The following is a 22,382-nucleotide window of genomic DNA, read 5'->3' as shown; positions in this document are numbered from 1 at the left end:
GGCCTGATCTAGTTGAAAATCGAGTGATTTATGGGGGGAAGGGGTTAACTGAGGAGACATTAAAATAATTTTCTTGGTGGAAACTTCAAAAAGTACTTGCTTCTCTTTAAGTATGTGGAAATAGTCACACAGGCTAACGTCAAGGACGTTCTTTGCTGTTCAAAAGTTAAAAAAAAAACCCACAAAACAAAAAAACAAACCCACATTGTTTGGTATGAGAGGCACAACTGAGAAAGGTGAAGTCCTGCCCCTGCTTCCTTTATGAGCGTTTCTGGAAGCAGTTATCCAGTCATCCCCATTTTTTATTTATTTATTAAGATAATTTTTCAGTTCATCTATGCTTATTGCTTGTTTCCCTTCTATTGACTTGGTGGATTTAGTAAGGTACTATAATCAACAATTAATGGTAATGTCCACATAACATGCCTTTCTGTGACTGATAACTGATCTCTTTTGCTTCTGCTTTGCTTTTAGGTCCTCAACCAGATCAAACAATCCAAATCTTCAACAAAAGTACCAGTCAACTTACAGGAGATGCCCCTGGCGCCAGCACCTACGTATCTTTCTCCAGAGGCAGAAGTCACCAGCCGTAGTATGACCCAGTTATTTTTTCCACCAATATAGTGTATATTTAGTACCCTCACCTAGGATGGTTTTTTCTTTTTTTTTTTTTAGCTAACTTTTGCTAAAACTTTTAATTTGAACATCCAATGACCTATTTCAAGTTATTTTATAAAGTGTTTGTGGTTTTTTGTCTCCCACTTTACAGTTTTTGAGAGCTTGAAGGTGTCTTTGCTTGTTTTTCTTGACTTTTACGTACAAAGGTATTGTTTCCCCTTTTTAATTAAAATAGAAGGAAAGGCAATGTGGGACATCCTGTCCATTCCATGACGCTGGAACATGGCCTTATCTGTCCTGAATGGAATACACCTTGCCATCGTGATCTGAATTGTATAGGTTATAACTGAATTAGATGGCCTCCCAGACATTTACTTTCAGAACTTGAGTCATTCTGGTTTAGAGACTTCAGAAGTGACTCAGAGTAGTCTTCTAGTTCAATTTAGATTGGTAAAGATGAAGAGCAAAATGCAGGAGCTTAATTAGTTGCTCTCACACAATTCCTTTGATGATTTTCATTATCTCACTGAATAGTGTTACTTATTTCTTTACCTTTTCATGTTCTTAGGCATCTTTCCACCTCCATTGCCTGTGGATCCAGCAACGTGTCCTATAGTTCCAGGGCAGGAAATGACTATAGAGATATCTAAGGGTCGATCGGGCCTAGGGCTCAGCATCGTTGGGGGGAAAGACACTCCGCTGGTGAGTTTCTGTTAAATTAATATTTACTGTCTCTGTTAAAGAATAGGAGACAAAGACAAAGACAACGTTAGAAACTAATGATGCCATTCATCTCTAATTGCTCTATTGAGTTCTTCAGTACAGGGAGGAGAAACCAGCAACTACGGTCTCCAATAACGAATTGATAATTTTGCCTTGTATCAAATCAGTTGTTTTCTGTCCCTGTTTAAATTGAAAGGTTTGTGTTTTGGTAGTGCTTTCTGCTACAGTCAGAGTTTACAAATATGCATTCTTTTTCTAACTGTCTAACCATTGTGAATTAAGAGTTTCAAACAGGTAAGTTACCAGAATGGTTGGACTAGAAATTAATGTAACAGAGGTAAAGCTACTTCAGCACAGTTAACGCTTCCGTCTTGAGAACATAAATGCTTAGTAGCTGTTTAAACAAACTGCGATTTATCTCCTTGCCAGCAAAAGCCCTTGCTGAACAGAGGTAAATCAAAGGTAATCTTTTATTGTTTTCTGTGTCTTTTTGCTTAATCTTGCTCTTGGCTATGCTGTTTTCAAAAAAGTTATCTTCAGTTAAATTAAAATGTACCAGTTCAAGTGTAAATCCAGCAAGTTAGTTATGCTAAACCCTTCTCTGCCTCTGCTGTTGCTGTTTCCACTCCACTTCCCATTTAAGAGATGCTATGTTACAGTATAACAGAATGTCAGATTGTTTTTTTAAATGTCAAATTCAGTTCTTTGGGTAAACAAGTTTGCTGCAGAGGTGTCTTTACTGGGTTCTCATGAATTCCCTGCCACAGAGACACTTAAGGCAATTGAGCTGCTCTGTTACATGCATTTGTTCCCAAAAACATCATGGTGGTGCATCATTAAGCAATGAAGAGCTGTGAGTGTCAGCAGCTACAGAGTGTTGCAATGTAGTAATCCTTTTCCAGACCAAGAAAAAAGAATCAAAACAACCCAAGGAAGCTGAAAGGAAAAAGAAAGTTTTGTTTTGCAAAATGTAGGCTATATCTTTTACAGTATTAAAGCTAAAATTGGAAAAGGTTCAGCTTTTGGTCCCATTTATCCAAGTCTCCAATTATGTAGAGTTTGGATGAATTGCTCTGTTTCACATGGAGATAGATCTGAGTTATGTTGAAGGCTTAAATCACCCTGTATGGTTTTCATCTGTCCAGCCATGGGCTGTTTTGTACCCACTCCCTTTTTTGTCAGTCTCCTCAGTGTTGAGTAAATTCAAATAAGAAGTTCATGGTTAGTCATCTCTCTGCTTTTTCATTTAACTGGAATTTGGAAATAATACATGGCAGTTTGTCAGACACAATCTGGTACATGTCTTTCATGAGATTTTAATATAAATAAATGAAAATTATAAATATCTGCTTTACAGAGCAGATGAGAAAAACGCGAAGGATTTTATTCTTTAAAATGAGTAAATGGTTTGGGTTAAGTATTATACTTTCATTAGTTTATTCATTAAAGTGTCCTCCTAGGAATTTATTTTAAAAATCTATGCACTTGATTGCAGTAACTGAAATGCATGAGCAGAGGGAGGTCCGACTTCTCACATTTCTGATCCCTGCATTACAGGACCTATGAAAAGGATTCCCAGTTTCCTTTCCTATTTCTGAATCTGCTCATTCAAAGGCAAGCAATGTTGTTTAATAGCAAATGTGTTGCTTTTGTGAGACCACAGCTAATCTGATCGCTTGCCACATGCAGAGACTCTCTCTGGGATTCTCCATAATTTGCTTATCCAAAACGGTGCGTGCAAACCCTTTTCCTCAAAGCAGGTAGCCAGGATTGTGTCTTTAGCTGGTGGGATCATCATCACTCTGTCTACTTTGTACTACTGATCTTCCCCAAATTATTTTGTTGCCTACCTTTTTTGCCATGAAGTCAGAAAACCTTTTGTTGAAGAGTTGAAATGAAGTTCACATAACATAATGAGGAAGAGTAAAAGAAAATACTCCTCAGGACTGTAAGAAAGTTTCTGTCTTTCTGAGTTTCATAGATTGGAGAGGAAATATAACAAAATAGGGACATGGAGCTGAGTGATGCCTTGCTCTGTCATTTGTTTTTAACCCAGTTATATAGATGGACATCTTTTGTATTTTAAAAAAGGCAAAATAAATTGGCTTACAGCTTCACTGTTTATGGATGTATTATGCTCATAAGCCATAGAAGTCCATCAGTTCTGAAGGTCTCGTATGGCAGAAATTGTGTATCCAAGACCCACTGTTTTCTGCAGTGCAGAGAAACTAAAATGAAGCTATAATTGTCTTCAACAGTTTGGTTTGGGTTTTGAGCTATTTTTGAAATGGGAATTGTCAGATCAAAGTCAGAAAGCATGGGAATAGCAACATTTGAGGCCTGTCTCTGCAGGCACGACACAGTCTCATAGTTCAGATGGCTCACACAGATGATCGAGGTGAGATGCACTCATGGGACCATGAAAATGTGCTCCATCGGGGATGGGAAAAGGCATGGCAGAATAGGGGGGAATCTGTGGGAGCAGTGTCTGGGTGCTGCACAACTGCAGAGATTTTTCTTTTACCTTTTTGTCCTCTGAGAAAACAAGGCATGAACACACATCTCTCCCTCCTTTTTCTGCTGGGTATCTTTATTTCATACCTGCAAAGGTGTGTAAGTGCCTACGAAACAATGAAGTATATGAACCCCAGTTCCTAGGATCTCAGAAGTAATTTATCAGAATGGGGGACACAGGGAGTCTGCTCCTTAGTAGAATTTGTCACATCTAAGGTGGCTGCGACAAGAGTATAAGGGCCTCATCTATGTGGTATTAAAATGCATTTGATCTAAAAATGCTTAACTGAGTGCTGGTAGTCAATGCTGATGCACAACAGCAGCTCACATGTGATGGGAAAGTTCACTTCAGAATATTTTGGATCTTTCTTAAATGCATGATGTTTAAGTCCCAGCTTTTGGAGTAATAAATCTGGCAACCCGCTAAGGGGACGCTCTGCTTCAAAATGAAATATGAAGTGCAACTTTTAAGTCATAACCTTAGGAATCTCATCAGAAATCACCAAGTAGAGACTTGAAAAATATGGCCTGTGAGCAGGGAGGTTAATTTGTTCAGGAGGCTGGAAAGTGATGTCTTAACTCCTGTGAAATGTTTTTTGTTGAGAAGATGACCATCCCATTAAACTTGCAGAACCTTTCAAGTTGCTTGTATTATAAGCAAGGACTGGGGCTGTGTGATTAGGGGAGCAGGAGAGCATCAGCTGGAAAGACGTGCTTGTAGAGAAGGCATGGGGAAGGAGGGATTGTCCTTGAGAGTTGTCTTCATGTTGATCTTTAGACTGCTATAGCCCTTAAGCAGTCCTGTTTCATTTTATTCTAAGGGTTGATTTTTATTTTTGTTTTTTCTTCACTGTCTTTTATTTCACCTTCTCATGTACCCCTGAGAGAACACAACACATGGCCTCTGCTTTAAAGCAATTAAACTGCAGAGCAGAGCTGGCTGAAGTACAGGGCTTTCAATTTGCGAGATTTTTTTTTTTTTTGGTTGTAGTCCAATCAAACTTGTAAAAGTAACCTCAGAGTGGGAATTTAAAAAAAAAAAAAGTGTTTTCAGAAACATCCCAAAACAAGGTTTGAGGCTCTAACTCTGCTCCCCAGGACACCGTCCTGCCCTCTCGTCCCTCCGGGTGCTGAATTGTATATAAATGCTTGTCAGCTCCACTGCTGCTAATAGCAGCCATAAACCTGACTTGGGTGTTATTGTCACTCGGCAGCTGCCGGTGCTCCCAGGGCACCTGAACTGCTCCAGCCACAGGACACCTGGGATTCATGAATGCGACAGACCTGTTGGGGCAGCTCTGAGAGCCACAGGCGCTGCAAACCCCAGCGTGCTGGGCAGGATGCTCGTGCTTGGGCTGCCAGCTCCGAGCCTGGACAAGCTGTGACTCTTAGATGTGAAGCTCAACTTTCAGACTTGGGCGTTCACGGCAGCGAGCCAGCGTTGGCATGGCCAGCTGGCCCAGGGCTGCACAGGCTGGGACCATGCGGGTCCGGGATGAATAACTGGCCCTGAAGGATACAGGACTGGCAGCACCAGATAGTCCAGTTGTTCACCATAAATTTAGGGAATGTTCCTCAGTTGTTCTGCTTTTGATTCATTGCATTCTGCATCAGTTGTTTCAAGGCAAATAATTTAGTTTCAAGTAATGGGCTTTTTCCTCTGAAACTGTTTTGGCAGAAAGGTACTATGAGGTTTTCTTCTTAAATCATCTGAGAACAGGGCATCAAGGAATTGTTTAAAAAAAAAGGTGTCCTGGTACTCCTCCAGATGGCATGTGGGGCTAAATCATCCGAACCCCATTATCACCCCAGAGTGGGTGAATGCTGCGATGTCTGGCCCAGTTAGCAACTTGCAATGAGCCATTTTCTATAAAACAGGATTGTCAATTTACAGGGATTTTATTCTTGGCAGTACATGGAAAAAGCATCGCTCTAAGATACAAACATTTTCTTAGTAGGTGGGAGCATTGTTTTGCTTCCAGCTGAATAATTTAGTAATGGTTGAGTTGATTACTCATAGTTATTGACTGTGTATTTGCTGCCTGGGTGATTAAGACGCTCAGACATGCCGGAGGGGATTCAGAGGTTTCGAGGCCAGTGGAACCTTGTGCAGGGACATTCTCACCAGGCAGAGTTAGAAAATTCTGGGAGTGGAAGAGAGCACAGAGGCTCAGCTGGGGCTTGAAATCACAGTCAAGTACTGAAGAGGCACCTATGATATGAAAGAAAAAAGATTGCAGGAGCAGTAACCTAGGGGCTCCTTGGAGGTGGAGTAGCTAGGAGGCAGTCGTTATCTGAACCCACATAGAAAGGAAGAAAAGCGTCATACTTTATCCTGTGTATTTTTTATTGAAAACGACTACAAACCTCTTATGCAGAATTTTTATACTGGGTTGTCTACTTTGAATTTGGTAAATTTTTTTTTTACTTTTGCTTTCAGCTGACTTTAATAAAAAGCATTTTTAAGGCAATTAACAAACTTTAAGGTACTCCATCTGTAAAATAAAGTGATCCACAAAGCCAGGGAACTAGAACACTTCAGCAAGGCTCCAAAAAGTAACAGAATATGCCTGTGCTCAGCTAACACTAGTTGGTGTGAGAGCTGGTAACGCTGGAGTCAGAGAGGAAAAAGCTTTTCTAATCACCTCAGTTAGCCCAGAAGGCTTTCTGGCTTGCAGCGGAGCAGGGGGAGCTTCGTGATGGTGGGGATGCAGTTTGACAGAAGAATATTTAGATTCATTCTGTCAGTCCAGGTGAGTCATACCTTGCATAAACCCCATCTGTTAAGGAAGGGCAAGGGAATAATCAAGAAAACTGTGGCTTTAAATTGCAGCTGTTCAAGACCCGATGTTTGCCCCTGGAGCGGTGAGGGCTAATTACCCTGCTAGGATCTCCACACTGCCAAGAGCAGGCTGTTACTAATACCAAAGCCAAGGCTGATATCTCTGTTTTGTGCTGTGCTGCGGTCAGCAGTGGGGGACCTACCTAAACATGAGGACTGATGTGACTTCTGTGTTACTAAACAAACAGGTTCTCCCTTGGTTGAGCTTTCTTCCCTCCCTCCCGCCTCAGTTATATTTAGATTCAGGCAAAAATAACTTCATCAATTGTAGACAGCCGAGGTCTGAGCGACTTTGTAGACAGTCATCAAGTGTAGCTAAGACTGAAACTGTTTTAGTGGAATATGCTTACCTTGTAACTACTAATGAAAAGCAAGATACTGGCCTCAGGAGAGTTTCGGCAATATATTGGCTATAGATACCGTTGCTGTTAAGTCTATCGCACAATGAATGGAACAATAGAATGAAAAATGGTAATAGAAGTCCTAAGTTTTTAATCGTGGCTTGGGTATTGTAGAGGAAAAGTTTGCGGTTGGGAGAGAAAAAAATGCAATCACTTCTTAACCATCACCCACATTTATAAAACAGAAGGCAAGTTAATGACAGAGTGGTAAATGCAGTTAGCTTGAAATCGTGAGGATTTGCTTTGACTCTTGGTTGGACAACATTAAAATGAAGTTGGTGGATTCATCATAATTCCAGAAGGACAATAGCTTACAACAGCATGAAAAAACCAAACTGCTTGTACATGAGTTATCACAAATGGGAATTAGAGTAGTAAGTCTTGCAAATCATGTATTTGATGGATCTTTGGCAAGGCTTTAGCTGACTCTACGGCTAGCTTGCATAGCAGTGCCTTGCTTGAAGAAGTTGGTGTCTTCCAGGAGTGTAAATCAACCGTAAAATTTAAGCTAACAATATACAAAAGCAGTAGGACATGTCAGAATGGACTTCAGGAGTATCCTGCTTGCTGCTGGTTGAAACCACTGGCTTTTGGCTTCCTGTGTCACATGCATTCAGGATCTCATGCATTCTTTATAACCTGTGTTATGCACTGTACACTGTAAATTTTCATATTTTTTTATTTAATAAAATAATGAGAGTGAGAGAGTTAACATTTTAATATGTAGTTCTGTGTTTTATTATTCCCTCTAAAATGAGCATGTATACTTTTTGAAAAACTTTGGTTTGCTTTGGCATGTGATTCATAGAAACATAGCTCTTTCTATCATTCTGACTTAAGTCATATATTTTTACACTAAACATCTTATTACCTTAGTTTTATTATTTCAGAATCAAAGGAGAGCTTGCAAATGTCTATGACTGCAGACCGAAGGAATGTTAATGAATAGTGCCATTGAATTTTCAGGTTTTAGCTTTTCTGATCTTAGAGAATATAACTGTAAGCAAAAATATTATGCAAGCTGAATAAAATTTAAATAAATAAGGACCAGATGTAACTATAGGGGCCTATAAAATGTAATACAAATATTATCCACTTCCTTAAAATAAATCTGTATTTTAGTATGAAAAATTATATTCATATTGATGTTGTGGATTAATCTTTTTTATGAAAGTTGGCAAGTGAACACCATCTCTTGCAAGGACTTGTTCTTAAATGGGAAACAGACCTTTTGTTTTGACCTTGAGTGGAGAAGTTTTTCAGTATCATGCAATGTAAAGCATTTTTACATTAACACGGTAATACATTTTTACATTATATAGCCTGTTTTACTACAGTAGTGTTTGGCTTAGGATTTTGGGTGCCTGTTAATGGTTTGTGAATGCTAGCAATTGCAAAATATTTGAGTGTTAGAAGGAGGTATGTGCAGCACGATGCATTAGATAAACCCCTTGAAGAAGTCAAGTGATTTGCTCGGAGCTGACCTTCAGCTTTTGTTGCTGAACCGTTATCTTTTAGATTCCATTTAGCTCTGTGAATGGGAGATCATAGATCATAACGTTAACTGTTGTGATTTCCTCTGCCTACAAGTAACCAGCAGCTGGATTTATTTTAACTACTGAGAGATTCTTATATGGGGCTAATTCTTCAGCAAAACACACTGTGCAACTAGTTGATTTCTACTTTATCTGTGAACTAGCCTGTAAAAATGAAATGACAATTTTACTGCTCTGGACAAAGTATTATAAGAGTTGAAAAGGAAATTAGTGATACTGTACTTACCCTAGGAAAGAGATAAGTATGTAATCCTGCAAGTCAACAAAAACCCTTGTAGCTTTATCTTTAATAAATGCTAATTTAGTATAACATTTGTAACTATGTAGGAAATTTGTTGGAAATGTGTAATATTAGCTTGGGAAAACACAACTTGTCAACTAAATCAAAAAACATCTTTTCCTGAGTGTTGTTTTATATGTAGGTTACTTTTTTGCTTCCTCAGGAAAGTAATCCATGCAGAAAGCTTCCTTTCTTACTCCAAATACATAATTATGGTTAGTGGTAAGATTCGTTCACCAAACTACAGACCAAACTGAGATACAAGCACGTAAAATTCATGTAATTCCAACTGTTTGTCCTGCTAGAAAGGTACCTGCTTTCTAGCACTGCCCAGCCATGTAGGTTCCCAAAAATCTGATGTCTCTGTTCTGACCTGGACTTTCAGCATTGTTGCCTGTGTGCGCTCAGAAGTGTCTGTTCTGGGAGACGGGCACCTTTTCCCCGTATAATGTGCCCTTGGTGCAGGAAAAATGGCTGGCGATGCTCTGGTGGCAGAGGTAGCCTTGTAGCTAGAGGGCAGAGCTATGGATCTGTTTTCTACTCTCAGGACTGTTTTGGGGAGTTTTAGTCTAACAATTACTGCCTTAAAATGCACATCTTGGAAAATATGGTCTGGGATTTTTCGAACGACTCATTTTTTACTGAACACCTTATGCAATGTCATTCTGTGCTGATGATAATTGCAGTCCTCAGTGTGTAGTGGTTCACCTTACTTCTGTGAAGCGCCTTTGATTCTATCAAAATAATGGCTGAATCTCGCAGACTGAAACAGCGCAGCAAAGATACACTCAAAGCAAAATTAATATTAGCTCAGTTAACGAAATAGCCTGTTGTGAATGATCCGCGGTAGTTAAGGACTGTTCAGTACTATGCAAGAAGCCTCTTTACCAAAATTCAGACACTTTTCCTATTCAAATCCAGCCAACACCAGGTATGTGAGGATTTCTCTGCTCCATCTCTTTTGAAATCTCCCCTCTTGCGTACTGATCCACCTTTTACCACGTGATAGAACTTCATCAAAATATCCATGCTACTTAATGTTTGAGCCTCCTTCACATCTTGTGTCCTTTTACTCCTTTGCCCTCTACTCACAGCATTTGCAAATGACAGTCTGGGGCCTGATTTTCAGTGGCAAAGAGCACCTGCGTTGAAAGCTGCTGCTTGTCCTTCTGAAGAACAGCTGCATAGAAGAAAAGAAACGCTAGAGAGACTGCCTCAGAAGCTATAAACTTGCAGAAAACATGTGAGCAGTCCAAGCCTAAAGCCAGACAGCTTGTGAGACTTTCTCACCACTGTTTATGGTCCTGCAGGCTTTTAAGGTTTGCTTGGTCAGTGATTTTCCTGAATAGGAAGCTGACTTTACTACCTTTCTCCCAAAGGCTCAATCAAGACGATGCTATGTGGCCATTGCCTGGGGTCTCTGCCATACCAGTTCTTGACATTTAAGATACAAAGATTAAGCTGTCACTCTTACTGAATTTAATTCTTAACATTAGCATTTCTATTTTATGCTCTCTGCTGATGGGTGAGTGTGATATTCTTCCCCTACTGGCTCTCTGAAGTTGTTATAAATCAAGCAGAAAAAATATCCATAGCCTGGAGGAGAGTTGAGATCCAATTCCCCAAGAGTTCAGGGCTATTCCCCTCCCTCAGGTAGAAGGCAATGCTATGTAGATAACGGCTGTGCCCGTTTTACAAGTTATATTTTCCGTAAGTGATTCTCAGATGGAGTGCTAATTTCTGTAAGGTTGTCTTGCCCTCACCCTTCAGTAGTCATTCGCTCTGCACCAACCTTGTTCCTCAAGGTGTCCGCCAAGAGGCCCCATGAACTCTTCTACTTGTCTGCCTTTTTTTTCCACAGCCAAAAACCTCATTTTGTTGGAGTCAGTGTGAGAGCTGTCACTCGTGTGCCTTCCCTTTGCTCAAGAAGACTGTGCAATCCCAGTGGTATTCTGCTGGTAAAGCGAGGGTGAGGGGGGTAGCTGTCCCACAGATCAAATTGGAACTTTACAAAATACCCTCTCATATACTGTGTGGCAGGTTTGGTAAGTGTTACTGCTTCTTAACAGGTTTGGTGCACATCACATACAAAGCAGGTGTGCTCTTGCCATGTTTGGGAACTGTTCTGGCTTGTAGGTGATTTTTTTTTTTTAGCCGTGTGATATAGATAGTTTCAGTGCATTCAGCTTCACTTCAAGGACTGCAGGCCCTTCAGTAGCCTTCAATATAAGTATTATTCAGCCCAGGATGGCAACCAGAGTAGCAGCAGACAAATTCCCTTCTACTTTATCTTTCAGACTTTTCGCGGTTGGATAGTCTAAGTTTACACCTGCAAGCATGGACTTTGTTTAGCGTAGAAAAACGCTGTTTATATGCCCTAGCTTGTATTCTGCATCCTTCCGTTCCATACAAGAAATGGTTCAACTTTGCATTAATTCCCGATTTGTGCAATGGTCCCAGACTATTCTTTGTCAAAATATACAAAGATTAAAGCTCCAGTTTGTTGAATGGATTTGTAAACCTTATGATAAGAAGTACGTGCTTTCAGCAGCTGGATATCTTTCTTTAAACAACTGTGTTCTTGATATGAGAGTGTTTTTATTTCCCCCTTCTGCACAAACAGTTTTTGCGACTCTGCCAAGCTATATCATGGAGTGCCATAATCTATATGAAACTGGTAGTGAAAGGAGATGGGGAGGGATGGGAGTGAAAATCTGTCCAGAGCCACCATGAATTCATAAACTCTCCCTTCCTCCCACTCTACTGATTGATGGATTTTGAACTATTTAGGCCTTGACTTCTAGAGATACCAAGCACACAACTGAATTTGAAGCTAGTGAGCAGGAGTGGCAGATGTTCAATACCCAAAATCCATCCTTTAAATAAATGCTTTGTATTGTTTTAGTCATGATAGATCCTATTTTTTTTCTGAGGTACTGAGAGCGGAGTTACAGCTTAAATCCATAACGTGCCAATACAGTCAATACAGATTAGGGCTTCTTAGATGGTTGGAGTGTGACGTTACATCTCGTTACTGCATAAACGTCTTTAAAATAATGATATAATTAAAAATGTTCAGTAACATCAGTAGTTTGGTTTTAGTGATTTATCATGGATGATCAAAACTAACAAGGGTTTTATCCAGATCCCACTAGGTCCAATGGAAAAAGATTACTTGTGGGTTAAATGTACTCTGAGCTGATCCCAGAAGTATCAGAGGAAAGATGTCTGTTTATCATAGTTTATAAGCTAAGGAAGGAACGACTCTCATATTTATGCGTATGGATTATTTAAACATCTTTACGGTAAATTGTGGACACGTTGCTTCATTCTGTTTTTAATTGATTTGATAAGCCTGATTCAAATACACTACTTTGAAAAAAAAACTAGTTAGGAAAAACAGTGCTTTGGCAGGTCAGTGAGATGTTTCCTTCTTTGGGGTAGGCACAGACCAAACAGGAATGTACCTTTTCATGCCATATGTATTTTTAGTTCTAGGTCTGGCTCCTAACACATGCAGGAACCTCAGTGTAATGCTGAATTGTTGCCTTTACAAATAGATGATGCAGATTGTTCAAACTGATAACATTCGGTGTTCCTGAATCTGAGCTTTAGGTATGTGCAGTTTTACATTTCGTAATGCAGTACTGGGAAAAGCTGGTAACTCCAGTTTGTTGACCATTTTTAAAGCAACCACAGATGGAAAACAAAGAAATGTGATTGAAAGCTCCTTGCTCAGAGGTTAGGAAATACCAGATTCAATACAGTCCGAAAGTGTTTGATTTGAGCCTCTTGTGTATGTGCCCAGTCTGCTGTTACATGGCCACATAGCCATTTTTCTACCAAACCTTGTGTTTGTCCACTGTCCTAGTGTGTCCTTGTTGAATGATGCTGTCTTAACAAGCTGGTTGATATTTTGTGTTATCTCATTGGCCACTTCTAAATGCCTTCCTTTGTTTAAAAAAAGTAAAAGTGAAGAGTGCTATGGAAGTTCTAAACCACAGACTCGGCTTTTTCTCACAGTTACCCGTGATCAGCCTCAGGTGAAAAAATATACATCACTGTCACCCTCCTGGCTTTCACCCAGGCAAAAGTCTCTTGTGTTGACTTAGAGTTACATGATCATTTTTAAAACAAAGGTAACTGAGGAAAAAAAAAAAAACAAACAAACAAACAAATCAACCAAACAAAAACCTGCAACAAGCAAAACCCCATAACTGAAAGAAGATCTAAAGCATGTAGCGGAGGATTTTGGCAACGCTGCCGAGATGGACGTGCGTGTGTGACTCAGTTCCGCTGGTAATAGCTGCCTCAGTTATTTTCAAGAAAACCCTGCAGTTGCCAGTAGTGTGTGTGTATATATATATATATATATAAAAAAAATTTTTTTAAATCAAACTGTTCTGTTGATTTTCTTAATTACCTTGCTACACAGCTCATAGTTTTTTGCCTTCATTTATGTAGATTGAAATCTTTTCTCCCCATCTGGGGCGCTTGTATCAGCTGTAATCCAATTGTGATTAGAATCCTTCACGCTTTTTTCAGTGACTGGTGTATATGTATCAAAGAGGAAGCTTGTGACAGTGGTGCTGTGCTCCAGCAGCAGCGGAGCGGTTGTAGATACAAGTCCGTATCACTAAATAAGGTGTAGTGGGAATGAAAGAGAATAATGCTCTCAATGTTGTCTTGATCTGAGCATTAGCTTAAGGGCATTTGAGTTTTCTTTCTGTTCAACATGCACCATGTGTGCTGGGAAAGGATCGCAAGGCAACACGGGGGGAGTTAACTCGGTGATGAGAGATGTAGTATCTAACTGTGTTTTCAAAACACGAAGGTACTTTGTTCTACCCCAGCAGCTATTTCCTGCTCCTGCTCCAGGAAGGCGGTGCACAGCGGGGCTCGCATGCTGCTAACCTCGCCGCCTTTTGTTACAAACGCCGCGGAAAGTCTCTTTGACTTGTACGTCAAACTGGTGAAAGAACTTCACAACCGTAGCATTTTTGGAGGGTATATTTGTCTGAGAACGGGTTATCCAATGCCTACGTTATCACTGCCTATTAATTCAGAGCCATTTTAGGGTTCTGTTCCGAGGCTAGGTGTTTGCTGTTGACGTTGGAGAGAGGAGCACGTTTTGCAGAGTGAAGTGTCCCATCCTGCTAGCTGTCAGGACCGCAGCTGAAGCACTGTAGCAGGATGTTCACCTATTTGTTTCAGGAAAAAAAAAAAAAAGAAACAAACCAGAACAATGCAAAGGGAAAGCACCAGCAAGAGAACAGTATGTTCTTTGTAATGCTTTTTCTTTGGGGACATCTATTGCTGGCAATAAGATTAAATCACTGAAACCTTCCCTGAAGCTACATCTGCCACTGCCTACATTTTCCAACCTCAGTAATAAACTAACATTTGCCATTGTTCGTTTCTTCTGGATTTCATTTCTTACAGATTTAACCAGCGCTATTTACCACAAGGCATTCAGTTCTTGCTTAAAGCTGAGATCTATGCCAAGTCCCTAAAAATATTCATAGCTCCAAAGAATCTGGTTTTAAATAATATCATAAAAAGTAGACGATATTAATACAATGGTTCACACTGAGTTCACATACTGCTGATGCCAATGTATAAAAGTGATGGAAGCCTAAGAAGCTCTAGACAAGACTACCCTGAAGTGGTGAACAAAATCCGTTTTACCTTTTCCCTAGCTATCTGTATTTTGATTATGGCAGTAATTTTCTTATCCCAAATTATTAAAAAAAAGTACATAAATCTGTGTTACAGTCTTGCTCATCCTGACATGGAGTGCTGTGCCTTTTTACTGCAGCGCAGCGGCCTGTGGGGTGGGTCACGGCTGCCAGTTTGTGAGTGTTTGGGAGGGAGGACTCACGCCACCCCCTTGTTCCCACAGGACGCCATAGTGATCCATGAAGTTTATGAAGAAGGGGCAGCAGCCCGAGATGGCAGGCTTTGGGCCGGCGATCAAATTCTGGAGGTAAATGAGTCTCTCCATGTACCTACTCGCTTGTATCTTTGCCGTATATACTTGTGGTCCATGCAGTGTAGGTTTCTTGTAGGGGAAAGAGAGATCATGGAGTAGGATCCATACCTGAAGCTTCTTTTCTGTCACTAAGAACCTCCTGACAAATTCATATTTCCTTATGTATTCATATAAACTGAAGGTACAAATTGAGAATATATTAAATTTAATCGAGCAAGGCAGTTCTCGAATTACATAGTTCAGCTGTCATGTCCAATAGCTCAGTATTATTCATCTGTTTAATCTTTCATTCGGAAGCCTGCGCTACCGCCGCCACTCCGGTATCTCTGGGCTGCCTGCAACCCCAAGTGCTGAGCTGGGCAAACACCGGGCGAGGAGGCGAGGGTGGCCGCGGCGTCGCTGCCAGCATCCCTGCTGAAAAACTCGCAGTGCCCGCCTGCGGCGTGGCTGGGGGAGCCACCGGCTCCTTCAGGCCACGCTTCATAAAACCGCCGAACGCACAGAATTATTTCTGTGAATAAATGTAGTGTTTTTCTCGCAGACAAGCATGGAAATTGAGGAGGGAAAGGGTTAAGAAAGAAGTGTTGGCCTGCAAATGAAACTTGCGTCAGGCAGGGGTTCAGCGCAGCTGCTTGCAGTGTCTCGCTGTCAGATCAGGACAAATTCCCAGCATGGCCATTAAGGCTTTGGTGTGTAGGGTTAGAAAAATAGCGAGGGGTACTTGGGGAGTTGTCTTTACAGCTCTTGCATTGAAAATATTTTTTTTAGCGTTAAGGCTGAATGTTGTTTTCGTTTTATAAATAACTGTGTATTAACAGAGCACAATAATTAGGGGATAAAAATGGGGAAGGTTAATTAATTCTTCTCTGGCCAAACAGGAAAGTGCTAATGTTTGTGTGCCATAATATTGTTATTATTTCAGCTTATAAAAGCTGTACTAATGAATCAAAAAGATGACTCTGAATTAGTTTCAGATTAGTATGATAAAGCACATGTAGATGCCTGTGTTGAGAAAAGAATACTGATGCAGTATATAAATAAATCAGTGCAGAATTAGTACAAAATAATATAATTACTATAGATTAGGCTTAATTATCTTAACGTAAAATTAAGTATGATTATAACTTTGCATATTTGGAAATACTGAGAAATATTTTCATTGCCTTAAAACTTATTATGTTGTGTAAGTGGATTACCATTGTATTGTTATTCAGTTACAGTTCATGCTACTTCCTAAAGAGACTTCAGAAATATTTAAGCACTGATATTTTTTGGTATTAAGAAATAAAAGATGATTTTGTCAACAGCATATTGGCAAACACCTTAAAGGGTATCTGTGGATCAGGCCTGGCAAAATTAGGAGATTAAGTTTCAAGTTGCAGTGGGTTTTTTTAATACTTCAGCATTCAGTCAGAACTTCTTGTTCTATCTGATATTACTAAAATGCTCAAACATTTTCAGGTTATCGTAAGAGAAGTGTAATTGAGTGCTCCAGGAGCGGTCTTGTGTGCCATCTATTGGAACAAAGAAAAATAACCATTTAATATGTCCTGCCTGAGCTTTGCCATTGGCATTTGCTAATGTTTCTTATTCCTTCTGTCTTCGGCTCGGCAGTGTTGTGAAGCCGGGGGAGAAGGAATCTGAGCAGTAAGAGATAGAGGAAGCTCAAAGGAACACATCCCACTTTGTCTAGTCGTAAGAAAGAAGCATTGTTTGAGGTTCCAGCATTTAAAAAGCGGAGAAGAACACCCACAGAACTTAGAAGCCAAAATGTTTTGATTATCGTGATTTACTCCAGGCAGTGGCACAAAGCACCAAACTTGCACTCAGTAGGAGATCCAGGAGCTCGGCCCTCTGGAAATAGGAGCACTAAATTAGAGTGCCAAAGGGTGTCAATTTGACAAATTTGTCCTGTCACACAAGGGTAGGGTGTGATGAAAAGATCATTTATACATGTCATTTGGAAAGAAAACACTGATTATTTCAGGTGAACGGGATCGATCTGCGGAATGCCAGCCATGAAGAAGCTATCACTGCGCTGAGACAGACGCCCCAGAAGGTGCAGTTGGTTGTTTATAGAGATGAAGCACATTACAAAGATGAAGAAAACTTAGAGATTTTCTATGTAGATATACAAAAGAAAACGGGCCGAGGACTAGGGCTCAGCATAGCTGGAAAACGGTAAGAGCGTCTCTCTGATCGGACTGCGCTTCAAATGAGAACTATTTTGCTTTTTGATGTATGAACAACTGTAGCCATTAAATGGAATATAAAAGAAAGGAAAAACTGTGTGAGGAGCAGATATTTGTATCTAAATATCTTCAAGGATGCCATGGGGCTGTGGTCGTGGCTCCTCTGTCAGAAGGAGGACAGACCAAAGGCTGCTGCTGCCCAGGAGAGTTCCCGGCGAGCGGCACAGCGCGGGCGTCCCGCTCGGAGTGAGGGCGGCCAAGGGGGCACGGGCAGAATCAGGAGCTCACTGGTCTGGTGGCTTCAGCGTAGCTTGGAGGCTCTAACCATGGCTTTTCTGATTTCAAACTGGGGGAGAAACCTTCCTGTTTCCAAATACCAGGATATGCCTTTGAAAAAGGATTTGTGAGTTAGATCTAGCTCCTACTCAGGTTCCAAGGGACTGATGTCAGTGGAAGAGAAGAGGCTGAGTTAGACCCAAACCCTGAACAGTATCCAAGGGACTGTACAACACCGTAGACTGTGTTCTGTGAGCACAGAGCAAAATCTGAGATACGGTGGTAGGTAACAGCTGCTTAATAAAATGTGACTTTTTATTGATGTATTCCTAAACCATTGCTATTAGATCATTCAAACCAGAGCACTGATAGATTTAATCTTTGTTTGCTAGAAGAGATTTACAGCATGACACTGGCGAGCACTTGTTCAGTGTTGGTGCGTAAGAGTCGTATGGTTCCTCTTCTGTATTGCCAACAAAAATTTATTTTCTCAATTACAAATCATCGTGTCATTATCCTGACTGCGTATGGTCAGTAAAGTTTCCGCAGCAGTTTTTTACAAGAGTGGCGACGTTTAACCCAGGTGTTGTGAGCAGATTGCAGGTTGGGTAATTAATTTAGCTTATGTAAATTACCCTACAGATGGTAATCGCAGTCACCAGCCCTCCCACGTTTGCTTCAGTGCAAAACTTTCTGTACTATTGCTAAGTGCTTCGCTTGTGGAGATTTCCACCTTAGAGGTAGCCCAACTTCTAAACTCGATTAAATGATACCCAGGTATAATTCCGGTTCTGAAGTGTTGTGTCCTTCAAGGTGAAGGATACCAAATGCCAAATCTTGGCATTGCAGCTGGCATCAGCTCGCACCATAGTGAGCCCCAGGAGCTGGGGCCAGCGCAGAGGGGTATGCAGCCTCTGGGAGGGGGCTCCCCTGCGAGGAGGCTGGACCTGATAAATAAATAAATACATTCCCCTCATCTGCCGGGCCTGCTGCTCTCATAAGCCTCGCTGCCCGCTGCAGGCAGACAGCCACAGAGCTGGATTTTCTGCCGCATAACTCATGTGCAAACTATAAAAGTCTTTTCTGCAGACTTCTCCCTGTTCTTCTGTTGGGGGCCTCCAGGCTTCTAGAAAAGAAACTGAGCTGAACCTTTAGGGGGAATATAGGAGAAAAAAAAAAAAAAATCTGAGGCTGCATAATTCATATCAGGCACATCAGGAGATAGTTTAACTCCATCTTAGACCGATCCTTGGCTTTACTCATACAAGTGGTATTTTTCATGAATCTTTATGGATCATGCAGGCAGAACTAGTGGTTCAAGGGGAAAGACAGCATTAAATATAGCCGAACATGCCTTGGTTTTAAAACTTGTGGATTTTTTATACTCAAACAGTTGAATGGGGTGTAAAACTAGTTCTTCCTCTGCTCACAGGTTTCTTTTAATGTCTCTTAAATGCAAGTAATCTAAATTGGTATCCCAAAGAATATTGGATTGTGTAATTAGCCATATGCTTCTTGCATTGTTAGAAATGGAAGTGGAGTGTTTATCTCTGACATTGTTAAAGGAGGAGCTGCAGACCTAGATGGAAGATTAATTCAAGGAGATCAGATTTTGTCTGTAAATGGAGAGGATATGAGAAATGCCTCACAAGAGACTGTTGCCACTATACTTAAGGTGAGTACGTAATACATTTTAAGATATTGAATTGCAGTTACTGACACTATGCAAGGTAATTATCCTGAAGTGCTATTTACACATACACAGGACAGCTTGAACTGATTACCAAGACAGGAATTTCATCTGAAATAACTTTAGGATATTCATTTAAAATCACTTCTCCATGTATATTTAGAAGTGAGATGATATGAAGTGGGAAAACAAAGGCACATGTAGTATTTAGGCATTTATTTGAAAATGCAACTGTATATTTCATACGTTAGAAAAATATTTGGAAACTTGAGAGGCATGCAAATCAGAAATGAAATAAAATGCCTTTGGCTTTGCTGTACTTAACCTGCAGCTATAAAATGGCAGCTTAAATCTGTTTCTGCACAGCTTTCCATCTTACGGGAGTGATTTTATACTCTGAAGTTGTACAGTCTGAGACAATTTGCTTTTTTCCATTATAAAAATCGTGTGGCTGCTTGAGCCAGAGGAGAGGGCAGGGGATGGCCTGGCTGCGAGTGCCTGACATTAGCTCCTCTGTACAGCTCCTGGGCCCAACAGCCTGTACCAAGGATGAAAGGACGAGTGGGAGCGATGCTGCAGACCCATTTCTATTCAAAACTGCATCTGGAGACAAGGGCTTTTTTCCCTGCCATCACCACTAGTGTTTCTGCATGTGATTTCTTTCATTCTTGAAGGGAAAGGCTAATTATTTCCTTGCTTTTTCCATTCAAGGTTGGTACCTGGCCAAAACTTTACCTATATAAGAATTGGAAATTGGTGATATGAGGGTATATTATTAAGTTGAATACATATGTGTTAAATTCACCCTTTTCTGCAGCATTTTTCCTCTGAAGTGTTTATTATGAGTATAGTTTGTGGCAAACATCTGTTAAAGAGTTGGGGACCTTTTGTTTATTTTTATTGAGTAATTGGCCATCTACAATTTGCCAGTAGGAAGATTCATACTGACTTCAGCAACCAGGATAGACCTTCAGGATAAACCTAAATCCAGGGACAGGAACTTTTTGTATTGTCTAAATACAAATGTTAACGTTTTGAGCATTCCTTGTGGTTTTCTTCATAAAGTTGTGGTGCTGAATATAAACATAATTCTCTCCAGGAGAGCATGAAATATTATATGTCTACTTAAATGCTGTACATTGTGGTTTTTTTCCAAGTGTGCCCAAGGCCTAGTGCATCTTGAGCTTGGGAGATTGAGAGCTGGATCGTGGCTATCATCACGGAAAACATCCCAGAACAGTCAGGTTAGTGACAAATTCATGTGTCTAAAATGGAGCTGTGAAGAGCGGGGCACCGGGACAGTGCACAGGGTTGCACGTGAGGCTCAGTCCTTCCATAGACACTTACTGCTGAGGATGTGGAACAAAATACTTTATCACAATAATTTTCTGTACTGAACTGCAAAGTAACTATCACACTGAAACGCTGATTAAGTAGAAGAGCTAGTTAATGTATTTTTTGGTTTAAGGAGTGTCTTCCTGAGACACACTGAAAATATGTAATATGTTTCCCAAATGATGGTGCCCAGAAATGTTTTTTTGACCTACAAAAAGTGCTGAATGTAATTTCTGCAGCTGTTTTGTCAATCAAAATGAGTTAATGAAACTGAACTGTATCTTTGCCTATCTTATGGCAGAACCACATGAGAGCTGCTTTGCTCTCAAAGAAAACACAGAGCAATTTCCTGCTTCAGTTGCTTTTTACCTGAAGCGAGGACAACAATTCGTTTTTCAATCAGTGCAGGGCTTTTCCCCTCTCCCTGCACCCCCAATCAGCTCAGACACTGATACAGTTCGTATTAAAGTCCAAGTATTGCAAGGGAGAAAAACAAGGCAAGATGACTTAGAAAACTTTTTTTAATGGATTTTCCTTCCAAAGACTGACTGCTTTGCCATTATATTTAAGTTGTCAATGTCCCCAAGAGAGACAAGCTGTGCTATTGCTATGGAGTGTTTTGCCCCTTCTCTGCCCAGGGGTAGCTGTCAGGGACCTGGGGGACATTGTTTGGGGGACGTTGCCCTCTCACACTGATGTGCGAGCAGGCAGGAGAGGCTGCACACTGGTGGGACCCAGCCCAGCCACCACAAGTGCTAAAAGAAGGGCTTGGTTTTGGAAATGGAAAGGAGGAGCCATAGGAGGCTTAGGAGGGCTGTAAGTTAAAACAGGAATGCTTTTAAGGAGGTCAGTAAGAGGGGAGGCTTGTCCTTGATATCGTGCGTGAACAACCCCAAAACAGTGCCAAAATCAGTCATGTGGTGTGATTTCTTAACTTTCTAAAGGCCAGCAGTGATCCAGCCTGCTGTCTGTGTGGTGAGGTGTGAGGAAGGGGCTAAAGAGCCCGCAGCCATGTGGGAACAGCTGGACTAAGCCCAGCTTTAAAAATAATGACTAAATGTCATTGGAGAAACATCTGCACTGCATGCAGCAGGCAAGGAGAAATGAAATAACAGAGGGAAATGATACTGATTGCAGTAAGTAGAGACAGTGGTCTTGGGTATTACTTTTTTTTGGTCATTGTATCAACAACTAGCTTAAGCAAGAACAGTGTAATCAAAAAGTGATGGTTAAAAATTACCCACCTAGTTTTACTGTGTAAAACTCATAGCTGAAAGGGAAGCAAAATGCCATAGTATCTAACGTGATTCTAGGTAGAAAATCAGATCAAACAACATCACAATGTCATCCCCCTTTCTTCATAGCATAAGAGGCTTTTGCAGAAACCTGGTAATTTCTGTATTTCTTTCAATACAAGAAATCTTAATTGCTGTTCTTAATGCAGAGTCATTTGAGAGTCTTCACTTCACTGCTCCTAAGTGACCTGGTGATTTTGAAAACTGAATAAATGTTTCTTAGCAAAACCGTTCCAAGAGTTATAAAGATATTGGCAGATAATACAGCAAATCAGCTTGAATGATTTGCACAACTGCAAGCGATGTTTTCGAAGCTGCTGGCCAAGAGCATCCAGAACTTTTGTCCTCACTTGGCTTTTTTCTTGATCCATTGCATACCTTTAAGGGTAGAAATCTAAGCCTTGTGGGGCAGGACAGTGATTTCTTTCACGCGCATTGCAAATTACGTTAACTGACCCATGAATTGGCAACTAGAGGTGGGAATTGTGCTCTGCCTGTTGTTCGTCACTGACAGCTGCACACTGGTCAGTTCAGATAAATGCTGCCAGAGCTTTTGATTCACCCCCTAATGCATTTAGAGGGAGAAAGCTCTGCTGTGGATGGAGAAGTATAGACCAGATTTTTGTTTTCTGTAAGGCAGTTTAGTTGAAAAGGTCTGGCCCTCGGTG

General features: G+C 40.7%; 1 protein-coding gene across 2 annotated transcripts in view; it reads left to right on the top strand.

Moving 5' to 3' along the window:
- The window catches only part of PATJ (PATJ crumbs cell polarity complex component), a 160,729-nt gene that overhangs the window by 124,354 nt on the left and 13,993 nt on the right, over window positions 1-22,382 (top strand). For both annotated transcript variants that reach the window (XM_074831865.1, XM_074831866.1), the window contains exons 33-38: window positions 475-592; window positions 1,187-1,320; window positions 14,837-14,920; window positions 16,914-17,107; window positions 18,922-19,069; window positions 20,242-20,328. In XM_074831865.1, the coding sequence (XP_074687966.1) occupies window positions 475-592; window positions 1,187-1,320; window positions 14,837-14,920; window positions 16,914-17,107; window positions 18,922-19,069; window positions 20,242-20,328 (765 nt within the window). The remainder of the gene's footprint in view (window positions 1-474; window positions 593-1,186; window positions 1,321-14,836; window positions 14,921-16,913; window positions 17,108-18,921; window positions 19,070-20,241; window positions 20,329-22,382) is intronic.

Source organism: Strix aluco, chromosome 8 (assembly GCF_031877795.1).
Source record: "Strix aluco isolate bStrAlu1 chromosome 8, bStrAlu1.hap1, whole genome shotgun sequence".
NCBI classification, from domain to species: Eukaryota; Metazoa; Chordata; class Aves; order Strigiformes; family Strigidae; genus Strix; species Strix aluco.
The sequence above is the reverse complement of the archived record's forward strand: the minus strand, read 5'-3'. Positions and strand labels throughout refer to the sequence as shown.